This window comes from Bubalus bubalis, chromosome 5 (assembly GCF_019923935.1).
Source record: "Bubalus bubalis isolate 160015118507 breed Murrah chromosome 5, NDDB_SH_1, whole genome shotgun sequence".
Classification (NCBI taxonomy): domain Eukaryota; kingdom Metazoa; phylum Chordata; class Mammalia; order Artiodactyla; family Bovidae; genus Bubalus; species Bubalus bubalis.
In genome coordinates this window covers 112,909,547-112,934,873 of record NC_059161.1, presented here as the reverse complement: position 1 = coordinate 112,934,873, position 25,327 = coordinate 112,909,547, and the positions used below count along the sequence as shown (strand labels likewise).

At 46.3% G+C, this 25,327-nt stretch overlaps 1 protein-coding gene across 1 annotated transcript in view; it reads left to right on the top strand.

Moving 5' to 3' along the window:
* The window catches only part of KCNJ1 (potassium inwardly rectifying channel subfamily J member 1), a 32,256-nt gene extending 11,580 nt beyond the window's left edge, over positions 1 to 20,676 (top strand). The window contains exons 2-3 of the mRNA XM_006072382.4: positions 1,361 to 1,513; positions 17,783 to 20,676. Of these exons, the coding sequence (XP_006072444.1) occupies positions 17,804 to 18,922 (1,119 nt within the window). The 5' untranslated portion in view covers positions 1,361 to 1,513; positions 17,783 to 17,803 and the 3' untranslated portion in view covers positions 18,923 to 20,676. The remainder of the gene's footprint in view (positions 1 to 1,360; positions 1,514 to 17,782) is intronic.
* The last annotated feature ends 4,651 nt before the right edge of the window (positions 20,677 to 25,327 follow it).

The window sequence follows — 25,327 nt, the reverse complement described above, 5'->3', positions numbered from 1 at the left end:
GCCCACCCGGGGGTCACAGGACTGACCCCCTGCTAAGAGTGTTCGGAAGAAGGACATGCCAGGCGTCAGTCACAGCCCTGCACCCCAGCTGCCTCTGCTTCTGGAAAGCTGGTCACGCTAACCTCAGAGGAAATTCAATTGGCCTGGCATAATTAGATCTTCGTGGTCTAATCTAATCTGATCGTTTTATGGGCAATGTTTTTCTTTTTGATCTTCAGTCCTTTCCCTCCAGCTTTGTTATTTTTCCCAAGCAGCCAAATAAACAAAGTCTTCTCCCTTTGGGCTTCTTGTGTACAAAAATGCTCCTTACAGGCCCCCTTAAAGCAACCCAGAGCCCACTGCCTCCTCCTCCCAGAGATTCTGAGGGGAGAGACTTCTTGAAGAGCCAGGGAAGACAGGGCTAGCAGAGGAAGAAGAACACTTCCCACGGCTGGCATCTCCCCCAGGCAGCACACCCTCCCGCCCCTGCATTTCCTCTGCAGCTCAAGGGGCCCTTCCGAGTCCGTCCTCGGGTCTGCAGGAGAGCCGGCCGCCTGCTCAAATTCAGACCTGGGAGTTCCAATTATTCCCCAAATGCCAAGTCAATCTCTGGCCGTCTCTTCGAGGAGGCTCCTCATCTCTGCCAGGCACGGAAGGAAGCTGACCTCATTGAGGTTTCCACGTTCTGGATCCGCTATGGGGTGCTCTTACCCTGGGTCTCATATCAGCCTGAGAAACAGGCGTTCTTAACTCCACATTCACGGAGAACACTCTGGTTCAGTGAAGCAAAGCCATTTATCCTGTTCACAAGTGGAAGGAGTAGGCTTTAAACCAAGTCCACATCACCTTGTAGCCTGACCTTCACTACCACAGGGACACCTGTTCATCTCCATCTTTGCTTTGCCAACCCCACCCGTTGGCCTTCTGCAGTGATGCTCTCAGTCTCAGCATTCACGGCTTGGGCCCCACGACCCCACAGACCCACAGCCTGCCAGGTGCCGGGGAGCTGGCATTCCGATCAGTGCTAAGCCCCTGGTCCATCTCTGGGCGATTCCTAGTGGCAGTCCTTCTGGCTGATCCCAGGGGCAGTGCAGGGGAACCCCAGTGAGGGGGACCAGACCAGAACTAAAATGATGTCATGAAAACCCATCGATGAAAAAGGATACAGCTCTTGGCAGTGTCATGGACAGGAAAAGTAAACCAGAAAACAGAGGCTTTGGCTCTGCAATTCAGGGCTAGACAGATCAGCAAGACAGAAAAAAAAAAGAAAAGAAAAGAAAGAGAGAAAGGAAGAGAGAAGCAAACATAGCTCACAGTAAGCCCCAGGGTCTGTATGGCTCCTAAACTTCTCTTAGTGACTTTCTGTTCTGTTTTTCTCCAGGTTTAATCGATTACCTTGGGAAATTCGCCCTGTAAAAGCACAAACAGTCGGCTCAGACAGGCATCCGGGCATCGCAGAGCTGGAACTCAAGTCTGACTCCAGATCCGGTGTTTCAAGCTCAGAGAGTCAGGGACACCTGCCTGTGCTCTCCAGGTAGACTGGCCCCCTTTTGGTTAGGAATTAGCATTCATCACAGGACAGGGGCTGTGCTTTAGTTTCTTTGCCCTCAAAACATCGTTTATTTATCGTGGTCCAGGCTTGGTCCTGATGGTACGTCATCAAAGAGGTCATTGCGATCTGTAGAGAGAGAAATGGCCCGTGTTCAGGAAGCATATAGGGAAATCCCACCTGGGGCCTGAGAAAGGGGCCAACCTCCAGGTCTCCACAGTAGGCGGTTTTCTGTCTCTTCCTTGAGAGGCCCCCTGAATTTGGACTCCACGCAGCTCTCCCCATAGCTGTCACCAAGAAAGCAGCCAAGAACCCCACCCATGCTTCAGCCCCCCTTCTCCACCCTCCTTCATGTGTGTGCGGGGCAGAGGGAAGGAATACTATGGGAATGTGGGGCCAGGAGGGGTTTATATGGTCCTGTGGGCTTCTGGCTAATCTGTGAGGTCGCCGCGTCTCCAGAGAGGTCAATCTAAGTAAGAATTTTATAGCTCAGGTTACTGACTCCAGGAACAGAGCAAGGACCATGGGCAAGGAAAAAAATTCCAGAAAACAATGAAGATTAAAAATGTACCAAGTGAAGGAGAGGGTGGGAAGGAATGGAGCTGAGTTCCTGTGAGTGTGAGAGAGAGGGTCAGGGAGTAGGGGCGGGCATGGCCTGCACGGTGGACCTCGGTGCAGCCTGACAAATTCAAGGCTCCATGCATCCCATCAGACAGCATCAGTCTGCGCCTTCCATGCTTCGAGGACAGCAGACCCCGCTACCAAGCCAAGTCCTTGGCTGGACTTCCAGCCCTGAGCTGTGCGGCAGAGTGGACAGAGCTGACGGGCTTCAGACTGAACTGCCAGGTCAGGGGCATGGTATGGGGAGCCCAGGTCAGGGTGGACGGTGGGGCGGTATCTCACTGTACCTAGGCTGCTCCAGTGGTCGCCACTGGCCGGGGTGGCAGGGGCCGAGGATTTGTTCCACACATGCTGGGAGAGGCGCGGTCCCTCTTTTTGCTGCCAGAGCCTGTGTTGAGGGGGAGGATCAGCAGAAGCATCTTTCTGTACCTCCAGGCTCTTGTGACCAAGGAAATATTTTGGGTGTGGTATCTCCAGAATCACCATGGCCACTTGCTGTAGGAGGAAGGGGCCAAATTCAGCCGAGGACCCATAAAGGCTCAGGGGGTGCTTTTGTCTGGTGCTGGAGGAGGGAGGAATGGGATTAAGAAATGGAGAGACAGGACATGGATGGTGGACAGTTTCCTGAGTCCCCGCCGAGCAAGAGGTCCTTGACGTGGATTTTTCCTGTACAAATTCTATTGAAATAATACAATAGGATGTGGTAGGATATGTTACGATACAATACAATACGATACGAATGCGTGCGTGCTCAGTCGCTTCAGTTGGGTCTGACTCTTTGCAACCCTATGGACTGTAGCCCACCAGGCTCCTCTGTCCATGGGATTCTCCAGGCAAGAATACTGGAGTGGGTAGCCATGCCCTCCTCCAGGAGATCTTCCTGACCAAGGGATCAAACACATGTAAGATGTAAGATGTCTCTTACATCTCCTGTATTGGCAGGCAGGTTCTTTACCACCTTGGAAAGCTGAGCAATACAATACAATACAATACAATATAATTCCCATACCATGCAATCCATCCATCTAAAGGGTTTCTGGTATATTCACAAAGTTGGGCAACCATCACCACCAACAATATTAGAACTTTTTCATCACCTCAAAAAGGAACAGGGTACCCATTAGCAATCACTCTCCACTTCCCTTCCCCAACCCTACTGAGAGCTACCAATCTAACTATCTCTGTGTCTAGATTTGTCTATTCTGGACATTTGTACAAAGGAAATAATACTATATCTGACTTCTTTCACTTAGTACTATGCTTTCAAGGTTTTTCTACATTGTAATATGTATCAGTAATTCATTCTCCTTTTATGGTTGAATAATATTTCACTGGGGGCTTCCCTGATGGCTCAGATGGTAAAAATCCTATCTGTAATGTGGGAGACCTGGGTTTGATCCCTGAGTTGGGAAGATCCCCTGGAGAAGGGAATGGCTACCCCTTCCCGTATTCTGGCCAGGAAAATTCCATGGACAGCAGAACCTGGCAGGCTACAGTCCATAGGGTCACAGAGATATGACTGAGTGACTTTCACTTTCACTTTTCAATATTTCATTGTATGGACAAACCTCATTTATTTATTGATTCATCAGTAGATGGACATTTGAGTTTAACTTTCTGGCTGAGACGAATAATGCCCGACCGACATTCGTGGAGTGGTTTTTGTATGGATGTGTGTATTTTCCAGTGAATCCCCTGGGCAACAAATAGGTGTTATAATCACCGATTTATTAGGAAAAGTTGCAGCTCAGAGTGGTTAAGTACCATTTCTGAGATGGAAAAGCTTCTTGTGATTGGGTTTGATTATGCTAGAAGGGCAAATAAGAGGAAGTAAGGTGGAATTTCACTTCACCTTTTGCAGGACATTATACACACCAGTGAGTGAAAAAACAAGAGAGGCCTGGGGGGATATGCATCAGCAGGGCTGCGTGGGCTCCTGACCTTCTGGGGGGCAGGTCTGGCCGGGCTCTGAGTCTGGGAGATGCTCTCCTCATTCTCTCATTCACCTTCTTGTTTTGGAGGCAGACTCTAGTCAAGAGCAGTTCAAAACAGCTGCCAGAGTTGCCTGGCAGTCTGTGAGGAGGCAGATGGGAGGTCTCTGTAGCCTCATCCCCACTCTGAGGGGGTCTCCTGGGGTGGGCCCTGCCCATGACAAGAAGAGCCCCAAAGAGAGGAATTCAGCAGGGGCCCAAGGGCGGTTCTAGGGCAGAGAGCACCCGGCTGCTGGCTCTGCTTCCCTCTGCCTCCAGGGCTTTCCCAGAAAGTTCCTGGACGTGGGAGGCTGGCATGCAGGCGTGCCGCCCCATTAATGCAACTCCTGTGCTTGGCGGAACCCAAGCCCGTGCTGGTAATCATTGACCCTCCAAGCTACCCCGGGCGGAGCCACGGCTTCCTATGGTAGAGCTTTGCCCTCCTCAGCGCCTTTTGGGAAGCGCACTGCTACTGCAGCAGGGATGCTGGGGCAGAGAAGCCCAGGGTTCAAGGCATCACGGATCATGATGCGTTGGATCTTTCGTTCAACATCTGGCTGTAACTTGAGAGAGAAATCGGAACTGGAGATCGCCTTCTTGAAGGTGTTAGTGGCTGGATCACTTTCCAAGTTCAAGGGCCGTCTGAGCTCTTTCTGTTCATCTGTAATAGACATGGATGGGCCCCTTTTTCAGATGAGGAAATTGACACACCGAGACGCTGGGTGGTACCCAGTGTTAGGGCCACAGAATGACTGACCAACTCCAGATTCAAACCCCACACACCCACCTCTTACATCCTGCCCGAAAGGCCCCTCCCCAGGGCTGTGACAGGAAACATAAGCTAGAATATGGGGCTGGAAGGCATCCAGATGCCCCCTCCAAACTCAGTTCTGTGCCTTCTCTTTGCGTGTTTCTTTGTGCAGGGCTGAACCCACGGGAAACCCTTCAACTGTGGTACCGCTTCATGACTACTAGTCCCGCAGGGCCAAGCTCTAGGCATCAGTTGAATTACTCCACTATTTTATAAGGCATTGAGGTTTGGGGTTCTATGTGTTTTCACAAAACCAAAGTGTACTTTCTTGATGCAGACACTCAGTAAAGCATGTTCAAGGCCCCTAGTCCACATAGAATCCATTCCTTTCTGGGCTGGAAAGACTGAATTGATGTGATACCAACCCAAACCATAGAGAACTAGAAGGATCAGACTAATAACAGGGTCTCTGGATACATAATAAATAGAACTCTTGGTAAACATTAAAATTCTTTTATTAAATGCCAGTGCCATTTGAGGTGGGTACTTGAGAGAGGTGACTTAAAAATCATTTTATCACAGATGCGTCTAGTTTTCAGACAAAACAAACTACACACCCCCACAACACACGGACTTGCACAAATCACATAAGTGAGAGGATGATGTTTTCATTTGCAAAAATGATTCTTTTCTTTATAAACTATTATATAATATAACATATGCTGCTGCTAAGTCACTTCAGTCATGTCCAACTCTGTGCGACCCCATAGACGGCAGCCCACCAGGCTCCTCCATCCCTGAGATTCTCCAGGCAAGAACACTGGAGTGGGTTGCCATTTCCTTCTCCAATTCATGAAAGTGAAAAGTGAAAGTGAAGTTGCTCCGTGTCCGACTAGTATATTATATATTAATATATAATATATTATATGATATATATAACTTATATAATGATATATATAATTATGGACAGAGGAGCCTGGTGGGCTACAGTCCATGGGATCTCAGAGTCAGACACAACTGAGCAACTAACACACATACATGTATAATAAAATATATTATAAAAACAAAATACATATATAATCATATAAATATAATGTATAATAATTCAGTAAAAGAGTCCTTAAAATGTCTAATATTCTCTGTAATGGCCTACATGGGAAAAGAATCTAAAAAAAAGCGTGGATGTATGTATACTTACAGCTGATTCATTTTGCTGTAAAACCGAAACTAACACAAAGTTGTAAATCAACTATAGTCCAGTAAAAAATTTTTTAAAATTCAAAGAAAAAAACAAACACATATCTATAGTATCCTAGTGCATATATCATATGTTACATGACTTACTATATGAAGCAATTTCTGTTCACATACTGTCTTTGTTTTTGACTGCTCAAAACATTTTGGGACATGTGGGACCTTACTTCCCTGACCTGGGATTGAATCTGTGCTTCCCCCTACAGTGGAAGTGCAGAGTCTTAACCACTGGCCCACCAGGGAAGTCCCTCACTATCTTTTGAGAACACCATCTATTGATTTTGGTTTCAGCAAAAGATTATATTGGTTTCCCAGGTGGCTCAGTGGTAAAGAATCCATCTGCAATGCGGGAGACTCCGGTTTGATCCCAGGGTCAGGAAGATCCCCCGGAGAAGGAAATGACAACTCACTCTAGTATTCTTGCCTGGAGAATCCTGTGGACAGAGGAGCCTGGTGGCCTACAGACCATAGGGTCGCAAAGAGTTGGATGTGACTGAGCAGGCACACACTCATGGGATTATATACCTAGACTTGTATAATGGTATTTTCATTGTAATGAGTTTCTTTTGAATAGTAATTAGAATAAAAGGCCATGAGACTAGAAATGCCTTTGGATCCTTGTGTTAACTTAATGTTCAGCTATAGGTTCACCAGAAACTAGAATCCAACATTTGGGACAGTGACTCTCAGGAGGTGTGGCCCGAGGGCATGAAGGAGGTCTGAGAACTGACCTTTTCACCCCGTTTGTCCCCTGTGGTTCTGGGACAGACTGAAGGGAATTTCACCTGGGATTCTCTAGGGACCCCTCCTCCCTCTAGACAATGACCATGCTTCTTGTGTGTTCAGTTCAGTTCATTAGCTCAGTAGTGTCTGACTCTTTGCGACCCCATGAAGAGCAGCACGCCAGGCCTCCCTGTCCAACACCAATTCCTGGAGTTCACCCAAACTCATGTCCATTGAGTCGGTGATGCCATCCAGCCGTCTCATCCTCTGTCATCCCCTTCTCCTCCTGCCCTCAATCTTTCCCAGCATCAGGGTCTTTTCAAATGAGTCAGTTCTTTGCATCAGGTGGCCATTGTATTGGAGTTTCAGCTTCAGCATCAGTCCTTCCAATGGACACCCAGGACTGATCTCCTTTAGGATGGACTGGTTGGATCTCCTTGTGTGTTACAAGGTATCTTCCCTACTGTGCTTTTACCCCCAGTCTGGAACCTGGCAAAGGCAACTTGGTGGATTCCAACTGGAATCCAAAACCAGCGACTCTTCAGTTCAGTTCACTTCAGTCATTCAGTCGTGTCCGACTCTTTGTGACCCCATGAATCGCAGCACGCCAGGCCTCCCTGTCCATCACCAACTCCCGGAGTTCACCCAGACTCACGTCCATCGAGTCAGTGATGCCATCCAGCCATCTCATCCTCTGTCGTCCCCTTCTCCTCTTGCCCCCCCCCCCCCCAGCAGCAGAGTCTTTTCCAATGAGTCAACTCTTCGCATGAGGTGGCCAAAGTACTGGAGTTTCAGCTTTAGCATCATCCCTTCCAAAGAAATCCCAGGGCTGATCTCCTTTAGGATGGACTGGTTGGATCTCCTTGCAGTCCAAGGGACTCTCAAGAGTCTTCTCCAACACCACAGTTCAAAAGCATCAATTCTTCGGCGCTCAGCCTTCTTCACAGTCCAACTCTCACGTCCATACATGACCACAGGAAAAACCATAGCCTTGACTAGACGAACCTTTGTTGGCAAAGTAATGTCTCTGCTTTTCAATATGCTATCTAGGTTGGTCATAACTTGCCTTCCAAGGAGTAAGCGCCTTTTAATGTCATGGCTGCACTCACCATCTGCAGTGATTTTGGAGACTCTTGGGTCACTGCAAATTCCCTTCACACATGAAGCTTTAAAATCACCTTCTGCAGTTCTTCAGACAGAGTCAAGTGGCTTCATGTCCACACAGGCTTCTCAGTAAACAAGCCAATTCAGGCTGCCCTGTGGGCTTCCTGACCCCAGAGGTTTCAGGGCACCGTTTTCATTGTGCTCTAGAGGGCGCTGTTTGCACGGGATGCCGATAGGAGTTCCTCCACCCAGTTCTTAATGGCCTTCGTGCACTCTGCAGAGGCTGTTCTCAGCCCTGGGCTTCTCTTCATTCATGTTGAACTGTGCATCCTCACTTCCCCCTCAGTTTATCCTCTTAACTCTGACTCAATCCACGCACACCCAGCAAAGCAATGCCTTCTCTGGGTAAAATGCAGAACTCCCTGAAGTTGAGAAGATAGACTAAGATAGACTACTTAGAAAATCTTTAGCATAAAAGGCAAGAAGACCCAACTCTGTGACTGTGAGTTCCATGAGTTCCTCTCATCCTCTAGGGCTCTCTTGCTCTGCAGTCAAAACTCCCCATAGCCCCCAGGGGTGTGTGTTTCCCTTCAAAACTCTGAGCCAGGCAGAGATGAAGCGAGCCCCTTTAGGTCTTTTTTTGCAGAGCTGAGACATGCTACCATTTCCAAAACACTTGAAAAAAATTTTTTTGAAGGACAGCAAAAAAAAAAAAACAAAATCAAAATTGCGCATAAAATTAGTGTCAGCTCCCAAAGTGCAGGTTTCTGACTCCACAGCAAAGGCAAGTTCCCACTGAAGATGGGAGAGACACCTGGCTTGGGGTGAGCCTAACAGACTCCCAGGATGGCTGGGAAATGTCACATCTCCTGATGCCTCCTGCTGGGTCCCCATCCAGGTGCCAGGAAGTGATGCAGGTCTTTGTGGGAAGAGCGGAATAATCTTAGGATGACCAACAGCCCTTATAAACTAGTTAGCTAGATAGAATTCAAAGCCTGAACTTGAACATTTGAACTCCTTTTAATAACTTTTTTTTTTTTTTTTTGCTGAGCCATGAGGCATAGGAGATCTTAGTTCCCTGACCAGAGATTGAACCTGTGCTCCTTGCTGTGGAAGTGCAGAGTCTTAACCACTGTCCCACCAGGGAAGTCCCTTAATGACTTTTCATATTTAAATTTGGTCCTTCATTTTCACATCCTGATACAAAAGCATGCACTGTGTACATATGTGAGTGTGACTTCTGGAAGCAGTAGAATGGAATCACTAATTGTTGTAAAAGTGGCTTTGTGACCTTCTCTTCTTGTGCTCTCCTGCCTTTGGGGGCATCAATGTCTTCCAGCCAAAGATCACCAGGCACACTGCAGTAGTTGAAAAGGTTGGCTTGTTGCAGCTAATGAGAACACACACCTCGAGGAATGGTGAGGAGCTCCGCGTGAAAGAGTTTTAGAAAGCACATAAATAGAATTTGGGCTTAATCTAGGTGATTTGGGAGAGTAAACGGAGCAATACTCTGCTCAGGATTCGATGTTAAGAAGTAGGGATAATTCCATGATTATGTTAATAAGTCTCATCAAGAAGGAGAGAAGAGTTGGTGTAGGGCTAACGCTGTTATTGGCAAAGAAGCAGTGATCACTCATAGTGCCAGGATGGGGGGGGACATTTGGTCGTTTTTGTAGTTTGGACCGTGTTCATGTTTCTGTGTGTTCAGACATGATTCTGATGTTGATGTCTTGTGAAGCTGTGTTCAACAGGAGAACACAAGACCCAGCTGTGAGCCCCAGGACAGCCCTCAGCAACAACCAGGCCGAGATGTAGTGCCAGGCTGGCTCCCATCTGTCAGGGGCTGCTTTCTCCTCTTTGACTGCATCTGTAGATTATCAGTGATACGATCGAATCCTAGCCAATGTCTGTGGTAAGAGAAGCAGAGCATCACCCCTGGTTGCACGCCTCTCTTCAACCCTGCCAAGGAAAATTCTCTCCCTCTCCTGTTCCCAAGGCTTCCCAGATGGCACAGTGGTTAAAAAAAAAAAATCAACCTGTCAATGCTGAAGACTAGAGTTCGATCCCTTGGTCGGGAAGATCCCCTGAAGGAGGAAATGGAAACCCACTCCAGTATTCCAGACTGGGAAATCCCATGGGCAGAGGAGCCTGGCGGACTACAGTCCATGGGGCCACCAAGAGATACAACTTAAACAGCTGAGCAACAACAATGACAACAATTGTGTCCTCACCTCTTCAGGATAATCTTCTGCCCTGATGATGGACAAATCCTTTATAGAAATGTTAGGTTTTCTATAGGTCTTCTGTTCCACAGGGCAGGACAGGTTCTGAAGTCAGGATGCTTCACAGACATTGTCATGTGGTCAGAACCTTTGCCACCCTCTCTCCCAGGAGCTTTGTGCCCCACCTGGCTGTCATCTCCCCCAAAACCACCCATTTGACTCTACAGAGCAGACCCTAAGTAGCCTGGGTTGGTGACCCCTGATTAAGCTGCTGTGCATGTTTAAATTTCCGAACCAGTAATAATGGTTGCTACTATTTATTACATAATTGCTGTGTTCTAGGAACTTTACATAAGGGATTGCATTTAAAACATATGACAGCCTTTGAGAATATTTTACAGCCATTTCACAGGCGAGGAAGTTGAGACTCAGTTAGCCCAAGTGGCTTGCTCAGGTTGCCTGGCCATCAAGTGACAGAACTGGGGTTCAAGTCCGTGTTTGCACTTCCCCGAGATGGATTTCCTCCTCTCTCCTGCTGCCTTTGGTTCTTCCCTGTGCCATGAACATCCTGCACCAGGGTTCCCACCCGCTCTTGATCCCCATGCGTGGCAGATCTCTGCAGTTGTTCAGGGAATGATGCTGGACTGGTAGGCCCCAGAGATGCCCATGGAAGGCGATGGGCCTTGAGAGTACCAACACTCCCAGACCCTGTGATTCCCTGGCTTTTGTTCCCAACCTTTCTTCTCTGGAAGGAACCAGGCGCCCCGAATAGTCTGTGCCGCATTCCCACTCTGAACACAGAGGATGAGGTGGTTGGATGGCATCACCAACCCAATGGACATGAGTTTGAGCAAACAGAATTGTGGCTTCACAGGGAAGAGGGTGTGTATTCCTCACACGGGAAAGGTGAAGTGCAGCCCCAAATCAGGCCTGGAAGAGTTCTGAGGCGCATGATCTTTCACATGCCTATGAGGCTGGAAAAATCATTTCCAATGGCCTCGCTAAGTTCTATGTAAGAACTCAGGCTGAGCCCAAGTGAGCAACCTGGTAGAACTAAAGATATCTGAAGTGACTTCTCTGGGAATACTGAACAGAAAGGCAACGATGCCCTCTGTCAACAATAGTTCTAGACGTCAGCATCCCGGGAGCTGGCTGACTGGACTCTCCTTAGGCACTGAAGGTTTGCAAATTTAGCTGGGTGGCCATCCTCCAACAGCTTGAGGCCGTTTTCATAGAAAACAGGAAGTTCTCTGCGGTACCAGTCAGATGCATTTTGTGCTGAAGAGTATAAACTTGACCTTTAGCCTCTTTTATCTGCTCTTTGGTGTCCTCAACCCCTTCAGGGCAGCAAAGGTGCTGCCCTGCAATGATTGGATAATGACTAAGTTACTCTGTATCCCTGAGCAACTTCACAGTCAGAACTGTTGCCTCTTTTGCTTCCTAGTGTAGCAACTGGCAAGTCCTGAGTTCAATCAGTGGAGAGTTTGCTTGATTTCATTAAGAAGGCAGAGACCTTGGCCCGTAATTCCTTTCCATGCCCTGCTACCCACAGGTCCTCAGGAAATGTTGGTTCATGTGGTTGACCGGCAGGCTGAATCCAGTGAGAAAGTTGCTCAGTCGTGTCCTACTCCTTGTGAACCCATGGACTGTAGCCCGCCAGGCTCCTCTGTCCATGGAATTTTCCTAGCAAGAATACTGGAGTGGGTAGCTGTTCCCTTCTTCAGGAGATCTTCTCAACTCAGGAATCGAACCCAGGTCTCCCACATTGCAGGTGGATTCTTTACTGTCTGAGCCACCAGGGAAGCCCAGCTGAATTCAAGCTGTCAATTTTCATGGAAGCTTGAATTTCTTCTCCAGCAACACTGCAAAGGGTCTACAGAAAGTCACTGGACTTCTGTTCTCAGGTGCCACAGCTTCTATTTTCTACCTCTAATAGATAATCTTGACTCTCAGGAATGTCCTGAGGGAACCCAGGCTGTGTGTGAGCTGTGAGTGGTTGGACGGAAAGGCAGGCAACGGTAGCTCTCTTTTCATCTACAGAGAGTAGTGATAGCCTTTGTAATTCTAAAGAATTCTATTGAATACAATAGAATTGTAATTCTACTATCATAGAAGCGATGTCTATTTTGCCATCTTCTCTCGGGTACAGTGGCTGCTGAGCCTGCTGGGGTGAGACAGAAGCAGCATTATATCAACCATGGGGAAACCCCCAGCTCCCAATGGCTTCTCCTTAGGGGGTTGCCTGCAAAAGAACAGCCTGGGTCCTGGCTCTTTGTCATCCAGGAGCCCAGAATGCAGGCACCTCACTTAGAAGGCAGAGGGATTTGGTGACCAGGGGTATTGTATGCAAATGAAACCTGCATTTCTATGGAGAAAAGGAGATGCTGGAGGAAAACGTGTTTATCTTCAAAAATTTGCAGGGTTGTTCCCCAGAAGAGAATGACACTTATTTAGAAATATCATGAGTGGTCCTTGAGGCAGAACTAGATCCGAGTTCTTGGTATCAGTTTCTCCTCTAGGTCTAGACGAGAATATCTCGCAAGGCACACGGGCGCTGAGTGCACTGGCCCTTGCTGTCGGCCAGCCAGGTGTCTCCCCCAGCTCTCTGTCACCTATATACCCAGCGATTCTTTCAGTTCCTCTGTGCCCCTGCCCTGGTCACAAACACAACTGCAGTTACAACGCACAGAGATGTCTCTTCCAAATTATGGTTGGAAGGGGAACCATGTGTGATGGCACATTCATCACCTTTGCATGCATTGCCTAACTGACTGAGTACCCTTCAACGAATGTAGAGTTCCTGCTATGTGTGACTGTAATGCCATGTCCAGGCTTTGAGTCTCCATGGCACTTCTCTGCCTTTCAAATAAGATGCTCCCAGAACATCTGCTACCCTGGCAGGTATCATACTGTTTTTGATGGTTTATCAGCTCATTTGTATCTCCCACCTCGACTAGAAGCTTCTTCCGGATGACAGGGACTGTACCTATTTGGTAAAGGATTGTCTGGCACACATGTTAGAATCCACACATCCCTGCTGCTTCGTTGTTGTTCAGTTGCTCAGTCGCATCTGACTGTTTGCGACCTCGTGGACTGCCTTATGCCAGACTTCCATGGCCTTCACTGTCTCCCGGAGTTTACTCAAACTCATGTCCATCGAGTCGGTGATACCATCCAACCAACTCATCCTCTGTCACCCCCTTCTCCTCCTGCCTTCAATCTTTCCCAGCATCAGGATCTTTTACAATGAGATAGCTCTTCCCATCAGATGGCCAAAGTATTGGAGCTTCAGTTTCAGCATCACTCCTCCCAATTAATATTCAGGGTTGATTCCTTTAGGACTGACTGGTTGGATCTCCTTGCAGTCCAAGGGACTCTCAAGAGTCTTCTCCAGCACCACAGTTCAAAAGCATCAGTTCTTCAGCGCTCAGCCTTCTTTATGGTCCAACTCACATCTGTACATGACTACTAGAAAAACCATAGCTTTGACTAGACGGACTTTGGTCAGATAAATCAATTAATGGACACAAAAGTGAGTTTTCTGTCGGTTGAGGTATTTTCGCAGGGCGTGGATGCTCATCTAGTACAGACCTTCAAGCAGAGATGAGCCCTCTGGTATTATAGAAACCACATGACCTTGTAATTGCTCATTTACTGAGCTCACTTCCCCCTTCGATTGTGAGCTCCTTGAGAACAAGAACAGATTTCTATTTGTTTTTGAAATCCTACACAATGAGCATACACTCAATGTTTGGAAAGTTCATACAAAGTCTGTTTTTTAAAAATGCACTGTTGACCAAAAAAGAATGCTGGAGCCCTGAAGAAAAAAAAAATGGCAATAATATAATCCACTTGCTTTGCCAGGCCATTAAGAAGACCTTGGTAAACATTAGCTAATGGACAGCCCTATGCTTGCTATTAAGATTTACTGATTTATTAGAAAGTAACCTAGAAACTGTGCATGTTGCATAATCTGGGGCCAATCTCTAATAACTCAATAGTTAAAAAAAACACATATTGGTTCTGTCTAGGGTGGGATTAAATGCCATTGTCTTCTCAAAGGAGGATGTGGGCTGTGTATAACGAGTCTGCCATGAGAAAGATGGGGTTGGTCAGAGGAAGAATTTATCCTGTATTCTCACATTCTCTAGGTATAATTCCTCTTACTGTTTGAATACGTAAATCAACAGCATTGACTAACTCAGTGCATATACAAACTACTTTCAGTAAATGCCAGATTTTACAAGATCAATCCAACAATAAAGCCGCTTTTAAATCTCAGTTTCTTACATAACAGTGAATGCTGTGTAGAGAGATTAACGGGGTATCTTGTTGCTTCCTGGTGTGATCTTATTTTTGTCTTACAAATCTGTACTTATCTTTGTCTATATTATCCGCCTGTATGTTTGTGAACACTTGGAAATCTCAGTATCCCAGTGTGTTTCTGAGATAGGCTGGGAGATTGACAATAACTGATTGTTTCTGGTGAAAGGCATCAGGCACAAGCTAGGAGAAAGAGCGAGAAGGCTACAGAGGGTGGCAAAGGAGAAGAGGGAAATGCTGGAACAGAATCCATGCCTGCTGCTCAAGGACCTTAGCTGGCAGCTTGTCATGTCTTAGCATGACGGTATTCAAGCCATGTGACATCTAGGAAAAAAACACATACCCATCTTGGGGCTTGGCCTGAGAACAACCAATTGCCTTAGTTTAAATCGCACAACTCCACTATCAAATTAACGTTTTAAGGCTAAAACAAATTATCATCTGTTCACTGGCCGAAGCATACAATAAATTAAGCTGGGTTTAGAAGAAATCAGCCTGCTTACGGAGACCAACTCCCAAATCTTCCTTGCTTTTCTCGGCAGTGGGTGCTTCGGGACGGAATATGTTTAAGATGATGTTGGTAAGTGCAGGCCATGTGGGGAAAGCTTTTTAAGATGGTTGCTTTTTGTCTGGCTCTTTGCATGGCCAGGCAGATAATATTTTTTTAGGAGGGCAAGCATGGAAACCCCAGCTTATCTGAGAGAGTAATCAAGGGGGATTCACTCACTCTACAGAAATACTCTCATCAAAATGAAAATGAATTTATGTGGACCGGGAGGACAGGAATGGTCAGGCAGAAAAACTCAGAGGTTGGTGTGTTAGGAGCTACCACTGGAATTATAATGCATGACAAAGAGGCTGTGGATTCGACTGATGAATGTTGACTTTAAAAGAAGTTATTGTTTTAGGTGAGATCTCAGACGGTAAAGCATCTGTCTGCAATGCAGGACACCCAGGTTCAATCCCTGGGTTGGGAAGATCCCCTGGAGAAGGAAATGGCAGCCCACTCCAGTATTCTTGCCTGGAAAATCCCATGGACCCAGAGCCTGGTAGGCTACCATCCATGGGGTCGCAAAGAGTTGGACACGACTGAGTTACTTCACTTCACTTCACCCTATGAAGAGCTTTTGGAAACAGTCTGAGCTTCCACAAACCTGGGAAAGGGAGAAAGTCCCCAGTGGACAGAAGCAAAATGAGATGAGATGTGTGCAGAGAAAGGGAAGGATTGAGGAAGAAAGAGACCATTTACCTGACTGAGTTACTCTTGGGACCATGTACTTGGGACTCTTTGGGGGCTTGAGGTCAATGAATATTGGGTGGGATGAGAGCAGGGCCCTCAGAGAGAGTGAACTTCTGTCTGCTCTCCTGGTAATATTTTCTTTTATTTATATATATTTGTTTTTTTCTCTTTACCACTTTTACTTGGGATATTCTTGTGTTTTCACATGGTTGAAGGCCATGGGCAAGACGCAGTAGAATATCACTTTTGTTTAACTTTTATCACTAAGTCGGTTTCGCTTCCTAGTTTGTATGAATAAACACATTTTTGAAGGGGGATTTTGAAATCTATTTTAGAAACGTGTTTGCATTTGATTAAAAATACCACGAAGACACTGCTAACCACAACAGGCACACCTTGGGAGTGGGGTGGGCACACCTAGGGGAGGGGGCCGTCTAGTGTTATGACCCCGGGATATTGAGCCGTGTTGGCTCTTTGGGGGAAATCCCTTCAGTGCTGTGCTGTAAAATGGAAGCTACAATTATGTTTTTAATGAGACCTTTGCCCACAGAGTATTTTGAAGCTCTTAATTCATTCACGGAATGATTCCATTGATGCTCATTGAATAAATAGTAAGCCCCCATGGTCTGTGCTAACAGCTAGGATAGAGGAGTGAATAAAACATGGTTCTACCTTATGTAGGATTCATTAAATCACAGTGCTCCGTCCGTCAGCTTGGGAGCAGGGAAGAAAGTGGGAGACACTGACAGTGACCGTCTTACTATTCCCTTTGGGAATCTTGGCATCCCAGGCTTGCGATCCATGGAGAAAGCGTCTCAGATCTTATGATAGGACTTGACTAAACAGTGCTGAGGAACTCTGTTTCAAGTAATGTTGAGCACAAAATAAGGAAGTTGACCAAAGCTTGTGTTAAAATGTTCTAGAGAAATCTCACTTTAGAATATAAACAAAGTAATAACTGAGACACAAGTGAAGTAGAGATTCCTCTGACCTGGAAGCAGAGAAACTCATGTTCTGGTTGTCATCCCACCACTGGTCAGGTTCCTGAATTTGTTGTTTTTAATTTTGATTGAATTATAGTTGACTTACAATGTTATGTTCATTTTTGCTAGGGTACCTGACTTTGGATATGTCACTGAAATTCTCTCAATTCCTTCATTAGATAAATGAGAGAACTGAATTGGATTATAATTTCTCTAGCTACAAGGTGATTTGGGTAATATGTTGTGAAACTTTTCCCCATGGTTATTTATTTCTATATATGAACCAAAAATGTAAATAGTGCATCAAGTTTCTGCTGTCACATATATTCTTGCTTAGCTTAAGGCTAAATTTATTAAAGAAAAAAGGAGAGTCAGTTTAAAGAATACTATCAAATAAATCAGAGTACAGGTCATAATTTGTTATCATAAACATTTTTAAATTTTTATTTTATTGAAGTAGTTGACTTACAATGTTGTGTTAATTTATATTTCACAGAAAAGTAATTCAGTTATACATAGATAGATAGATAGATAAATAGATGGATTCTTTTTTATTTTCTATGCCATTATGGTTTATCCCAAGATACTGAATAGTTCTCTGTGCTATTCAGTAGGATCTTGCTGCTTATCCATCATATATATACTAGTTTGCACCTACTAACCCCAAACTCCCTCTCCATCTTTCCCCCACCTCCCATCCCCTTGGCAACCACAAGTCTATTCTGTATGTCTGTGTTATAAGAAACATTTTTAAGGTTGGACATGACTAAGGTCAGAAAACACGTGGATATATATTCTCTTAGGTTCCTCTAAATGTCTATCTCCCTGTAATTAGTTTTCCTCTTTATCTTCAAGCCATATGGTCTTATAGTAGAGAGTTTTTTTTTTTACTGGAAATAGCATTGTGGGATCCAGAATAAAGTTGTCAGCTTGCCCAAGTGATCAGTCACACAGATTGTACTGAATGGCCTTTTCATAGACAGCTCTTCATGTGAGTCACTTAGCTCATTAGTGCAATACACATAATTTTCTTCCGTTTTGTCTTTCTTTGATGTGTTTTCAGATCAGTGTGTTGACAGAAAGAATGTTCAAGCATCTTCGGAAATGGTTTGTCACTCGCTTTTTTGGGCGTTCTCGGCGGAGAGCGAGGCTGGTCTCCAAAGATGGAAGGTGCAACATTGAATTTGGCAACGTGGAGGCACAGTCGAGGCTGATATTCTTTGTGGACATATGGACGACCGTGCTGGACCTCAAATGGAGATACAAAATGACCATCTTCATCACAGCCTTCTTGGGCAGCTGGTTCTTCTTTGGCCTCCTCTGGTATGTGGTTGCCTACATCCACAAAGACCTCCCTGAGTTCCATCCCCCTGCCAACCACACCCCTTGCGTGGAACACATTAATGGCCTGACCTCAGCTTTTCTGTTTTCTCTGGAAACGCAAGTGACCATTGGCTATGGATTCCGGTGTGTGACGGAGCAGTGCGGCACTGCCATCTTTCTGCTCATCTTCCAGTCTATACTTGGTGTCATCATCAATTCTTTCATGTGTGGTGCTATTTTAGCCAAGATCTCCAGGCCCAAAAAACGCGCCAAGACCATTACTTTCAGCAAGAATGCAGTGATCAGCAAGCGGGGTGGGAAGCTTTGTCTCCTGATCCGAGTGGCTAATCTTCGGAAGAGCCTCCTCATCGGCAGTCACATATACGGAAAGCTTCTGAGGACCACCATCACTCCTGAAGGAGAGACCATCATTTTGGACCAGATCAATATCAACTTTGTGGTTGACGCAGGGAATGAAAATTTATTCTTCATTTCCCCACTGACGATTTACCATGTCATTGATCACACCAGCCCCTTCTTCCACATGGCAGCGGAAACCCTTCCCCAGCAGGACTTTGAACTAGTCGTGTTTTTAGATGGCACGGTGGAGGCAACCAGTGCCACCTGCCAGGTCCGGACATCCTACGTCCCAGAAGAGGTGCTCTGGGGTTACCGTTTTGCTCCCATAGTGTCCAAGACCAAGGAAGGGAAATACCGAGTGGACTTCCATAACTTTAGCAAGACTGTGGAAGTGGAGACGCCTCACTGTGCCATGTGCCTTTATAATGAGAAAGACGCTCGAGCCAAGATGAAAAGAGGCTACGACAACCCCAACTTCGTCTTGTCAGAAGTCAATGAAACAGACGACACCAAAATGTAACGCTGAGTTTTCCACACGAGTAGAGTGAAATCTTGAAGATACCTAGTTGACTAGAAACATTATGAAACAATCAACAATTTGGGGTATGACAGTAGGAGGAGAGCCTTTGAAGTCTCACTACACAAAGCCCCTGAACCCCCAAACCATGATCCTATAAGACACACAGCTCTACACGTTAATTGCATGAGAACGTGAGATGGATTTACAGGAAATTGAAATATGGGAGCCATGTGCTCAGTTGCTCAGTTGTGTCCAACTCTGTGCAGAGCCCTCCAGGCTTCTCTGTCTATGGGATCTCCCAAAAAAGAGTACTGGTGTGGGCTGCCATTCCCTTTTCCAGGATGGGAGCCATAGGTGCTCACATAAACTCTCTAATAGGATTATTTGAAATCATGCAGTGTTGATTGGCACAGACAAAAATGACTGAAAGCCTCATGGACAGGCCAAATGTGATCTTTTTAAGAGTCTCCCTAAAGCAGTTATGAGCTTTATTGAAGATCAGGGGGAAACTATATTCTTACTTTGATTCTACTGATAAGAAAGAAATCACTTTTATTTGAACATTGGCTCTTAAAGGAAAAGTTGCCTCCTGAGTTGGGGGAGATGAACCAATCAATGACAGTGAGAAAAGACAGATGCCCTGTGAACATTTGTGAAGCTCTGATCTTCTCCAGCTCTGGCTGTTGGAGCTTTTGTATTAGTCTGGGTCATGCTGCTTTCCCAGAGCAGGGAAGACCCAGTCCATGGACCCCACATCTCTAAGTACCCAATGAGGAGAGGAGCGTGGGACACAGCCTGCTCCGCGGCATCCCGACATCCTGCAGTGAAGCCAGGGCTTTGGCCCATGTACTTTTAGACAGAAGCTAAAGCACCACTCTGGGATCTCAATGGACTCTCTCCTGTGAGAAAGGATGCTTGGTTTGAAAATAGGTTTGATATTTCTTCCCATTTGTGTTCAATGGGAGAAGGCGCTGGCTTCAAATCTGTTAAAACAGTACTTGCTGATCTTCCAAGAAGGCAATGAGGAGTCTGACAGTGGAAAGGCAGTTTAGAACGGAAAACACTGCTAACGCTTCCGAGAAAAACATGTCTTATGTTTTTTGCCTGAGGGTTTGTAACTGAAATGCTGTTTCAAAAGGAGAAGCATGGAAGGGTGGGGAATGGGATGTGACTTCCCCATAAGAAAAGTGCTAGGTCTTCCTGCCTCTGAAAGCCAACACCACATCTTCCTCAAAGAGACCACTGTGATATCCTTAAATTATGCGTGTGTTAGTCGCTCAGTCTGTGTCCAACACTTTGCCACTCCATGGACTGGAGCCCGCCTGGCTCCTCTGTCCATAGAATTCTCCAGGCAAGAGGAGTATTTTATTTTGCTCTGAAGGAGGGGATTTAACTGTGAATGTCTTGTTCAGTTCCCCACCCCCCACGTTATTTTGAATGTATTCTGGAGAGGACGGTACCCAAAACTGCGTAGGAATCAAAATGTTTTCAGTGTGTTGATTAACATATTAAATCTCTGACGTTGTGACGTCCTTTCCCCAAGTGTCAGTCATTGTGCATTAGTGTGAAAGACCAACCAGTGACAGTCTTCTTGGGGAGGGTGGGCTTTCTCCCGGGAGGTGTGAGGGGTGACCTGTTGTCTTGACTCCAGCGTCCCCAGGACATGACCTCGGGTGCAGACGTGCCCCCTTCCCTAGTGGCCCCTCAAAACTCTCCGTGTGAGTCTTGGCACAAAGTTGCAGGTACTGATGGCATTGTTTTCCCAGGCCTGGGGTGGAGTTTGTTCAGATGCACACACAGTCTCTGGTCCTTCTGACGAAGACGAGTGAGGAGTCTGCTAGGGTCAGAGTGGTGCACTTTGTCTGTGGCCATAATGGTGGACCCAACTGGTCCATCACTCCGTGACTGTAAGTGTGTGGCCTTGCCATTTAATCTGCTGACAGAGCAAAAGGAAATCAGGTGTAACAAGCTTGAGGAAGCTAGACTTCTCTGCTGACCCATTGCTATGAAGGTTTATGACTCCAGTGTTTCTATAGATTGGAGGGTCTGTTCTGCTCCTTAGCAGATGCTAGGGGATGCTGGCAGTGAATAGGTGATCAATAGGTCACCGTAGGCGATCCATTCCTCTTGATAGTTAGAAGAGCAGAACAACCAGAACCTTTGCGAATGACCTTTCTTTCCAGGTTATTTGATGGAAGACTGTCTGCTTCCAAGGACTCCTTCCTTAGGATTAAGGCATTCTACCACTTGAAGTCTACTTTTTAATGCAAATTCCCATTGAAACTTTTGTTGTGGTCGTTATTGTTTAGTTGTTAAGTTGTGGCTGACTCTTACAACCCCATGGACTGTAGCCCACCAGGCTCCTCTGTCCATGGGATTCTCCAGGCACAAATACTGGAGTGAGAGGCCATTTTCTACTCCAGGGGATCTTCCCAACCTAGGGATCGAACCCACAGCTCCTTCCACATTTCTTGCATTGCAGCTGGATTCTTTACTGCTGAGCCACCCTTGTAATCACATTGACTCTTTAGCAACTACTTACATGCAGATGAAACAAGCCCCTGAAGGCACTAAGGGGTGGCTGGAACCCCAAGCCAGCCTAAGAATTGTGGACATACGGAGAGAGAGAGTTATGACAGGCACAGGAGCCCAGTGAGTAAATAAAATGAATAGGAGACAGAATGATCCAGAGGGCCATCTTGCCCATAGTTTAATGCCAGTGTTAAAGGCATTAAACATTTATTCCAAGGTGGTAGCAGGGTTCCCAGCAAGGCCTGAACATAGAGGGACTGCTATTGCTACCCGTGTGCTCTATGGTTCTATTTACTGATTTATCCATTTTAAAAGGTGTTCAACATTTCTTAGTCCTTTCGAGAAAAACTGAACCGCATGGTGCATCACCATATTCAAAGTGTTTTATTGGCGGGGTGGGTGGGGACTGATTCCCCCTGAATGGCCTGCTTAGCTCTGCCGCCCTGTGGTTTTGACTTGCAGAGTCTGATCCTGGTTTAACCTTCCAGGTCTTAGGGTGGTTCAAGCTCCAATATTTAGAGTTAAGACGCGGGGGACTGTCTAAAATTGTATTCTTCAAGAGAGAAAAGGTGGAAGGAGAAGTTCCTCTCCAAGTTGCCAAATTTAAAGAGCAAGAGGCTTGGCCTGTCTGTTTCCATGGACAGCAGAGAACTTCCCTGGTGGATCACGGGGACAGCTGAGGAGGTGTCTTCCTTGGAGATTTTACATGAAACAGGAGACGGGTCCTCAACAGGGTGACTGTCACTAGCGCGGGTCCCGTCCCCTGTGCTCAGATGATCAGAATGCAAATAAGGCCTTGGCCCCGCCCCCGGGCCGTTGTCCTCCCCATTCCAGGAAGTGCATGTCAATCAAAGCTTGACAGGGGAGATAGAGCTTTTTATTTTGGAAGCCAGAAGTTTGAGAACAATGACTGGAATTTCCTCTTTCTGTCCAGCAAGGGCTGTTTGTCACTGGGGAGATAAAAGTCCAGGGGTAGGGAATAAAGGTTATCGGAATTTGCGCTGCACAGAGCCGCGTGGGGGGCGCCACACGAGGAGGGGTTACGGAGGAAATCTATTTCAATGCCTGTCATTAAGTTTCCATTAAAAGAACATTCAGTTAGGAATTCAAAAATAATTTAATCTCCCCAGCCAGATGCACCCAGCTGGACTCCTTGGAGCTGAGCCCTGCAGAGAGGGAGACTTGCAAGGGGGCTGAGGTTGGGGGGGCGCGAGGCGCGGTGAGGGCGGGTGCGGGTCCTTCCACAACTCCATTCCAAGCAACTTCCACAGCCCTGGGTGTTGTTGAGGCCAGAGCGTCTTTCAGGCGAGAGAGGAACCCCAAATATGTCTTGTGCTATAGTAGGAGAAGCTTAGTACAGGAGCTACTTCCTGAGTTCTTACTATGTCTGGGGTTCCGTTTAAAGCAGTTTGTACACACTATCTGGTCTTCGCTGGTGGCTCCGATGGAAAAGAGTCTGCCTGCAATGCAGGAGCCCCAGGTTCGATCCTGAGTTGGGAATATCCCCTGGAGAAGGAAATGGCTACCCACTCCAGTATTCTTGCCTGGGAAATTCCATGGACAGAGGAGCCTGGCAGGCTACAGTCCATGAGGTCTCAAAGAGTCAGACATGACTGAGCGACTAACACTTACTTACACACTATCTAACTTAAGTTTCCCGATGATCCAGTGAGGTACTATTATTCCCCCTATTTTCCACAAGAGGCAGCTCAGGTAAGGAACTTGTCCAGAGTCACTAGCTAGTCAATGGCAGAGCTGAGACCCAAACCCACATCTGTCTTGAAAGCCCATGGGTTTAAAATCACTCAAGTCTACATCCTCTAACGTGGGTCACCCTCTGGGAGGACCCGCCAGGGCTGCCAGACATCTACCTGGATCCAGTGGATAGTCAGCACCCGTTTCTGGTTCTGTCTCATGCTTTGGGAGAAATCCCACATTGCTTGGCACTGGATTGAGCCCCTGGCCAGTGCTTGACAAGCATCTCTGGACTTGGGTGTTCTAGGAATAGCAGTATCTCTTAGGTCTACATATACCCCAAGTATCTGTACTAACTACATATATGTTGGTTTATTTCAGTCTGTCAGTAATCCATCATTTGAGGTAGAAACAGATATTTTCATTTTGATCGATGGGGAAATGGAGCTTTGGATACCCCTGGAAGGCAGTGTTTATATTCCGTATTCACCTCTGTGTACCTATAGCAGCAACACATTGCCTCACGTGGTCAGTAAGGGGGTTTTGAATCAGTAAATGAATGAATGAATGATTTGCTCAAGACAACATGGGTAACGGTGGCTTTCATCCTACATCTGTCCAAAGAATTTTTGACCAAGCTACATTATTCATTTGCAGAGGGTCCTTGATAAATGACTTAGCTTCATTGAATCTCAGTTTCCTTATTAGTAAAAGTGAGCTTTGAAATAGGGTAAGGGGGAGGATTAGATGAAATAATAGATGGAAAAATTTTCTTTGTAAGAAGTAAATGACTACTGATGTGTATAGTCAGGTAGGAGCGTGGGTTTGAAGCTGGGAGCCCTGGTACCCGGGGTAGTCCCCTGGCCGCCTGATGCTTCATGGGCAAAGGATGCAGAGAGCTGAGTGGGGCTGTGACAAAGACCAGCGGCCTCCTGAACATGGCACAGGCTATGAGTTGGGGGAATTTGGTACCCTGGACTTCATTTCAACCCAACAGATGTTTGTTGAGGACCACTTGTGAGTCAGGCACTGGGGATGAGAGTGAGGATGTAAGGATGGTTTCTGTCACGGGGATAAAGGATCCTGAGGGGCTTAAACCAGCCTGGGGACCAGAGCTAAATGGGAGAAGTGCTGAGTGTGGAGAAAGTTTATTTTTTTGTCTTATGAAACATGCTTATGTTTCCCAAAAATGGTGTTGACGTTACTGCTAACAATAAGACTATTGATTATGGAACGTATAATTATTTGGAATTATAAAAAAATTCTTTACAATATATCCTACTGGGGATGTACAGTCAGCAAAGTGCTTGTAAACTCACTCGTGGGAGTTCTTTTCTCTGCGTGAGCATGCAACAATCTGACACAGAGTTAGGTCCTTTTGTTCAAGTTTATTTCTATTTATTATTGTTGTTATTTAACATTTTTTGGCTGCATGGTGTGTAGGATCTTAGCCCCCCAAGCAGGGGCGGAACTTTCATCCCCTACATTGGAAGTGCAGAGTCTCACCCACTGGACTTCCAGGGAAGTCCCTGCCTAAGCTTATTTCTGGAGATGAGAGCTTATGCATTGTTTTCCTCGATGGCTTTAACTGTTTTCTTTGATTAATCATGCAAAGACCGGTTCTATGGTTCCAAAATCATGGAACAGGATTTAGAACACTCACTTCTATTCCTGTGGCCTCTCTTTTCCTTGCCTCATATCAAGCTAACCATTCCTTTTTTTTATTATTATGCTGCTGTTTCTTTTTGAAAAATATAAGCGGTACACACATATCTATATCCCACTCCCATTCTTAAACAGAAAGGTAGCATTCTAAAAACACTGTTTACTTAATAATTCATCCTGCAGATTATTGTGTAAGGGCCATTGCTGATAGATAACACCAGCTCCTGTGGGCTCTCCCACCACCGCTCCCCTTCCCCCCACCCCCCTCCCCTCACTCCCCCCTCCTCCCCACCCTCCCCACCACTTGCCTTCACTGCTCTGCTGGGATCTTGCTCCAGAGGCCCCCTACTCTGCTGTTATGTGCCAGAGAGATTCTGGCTGTGCCTGTTTTGCATTCTTCTTCCATTGCAGAGTGCCTCCAGCTGCCTGGAAATGAGCTGGTCTCTTGGAACCAGGGTTCTCAGTGGAAGCCGATCTGCTTGGATGAGCAGCCCTTTAAGAATCAAAACTCCC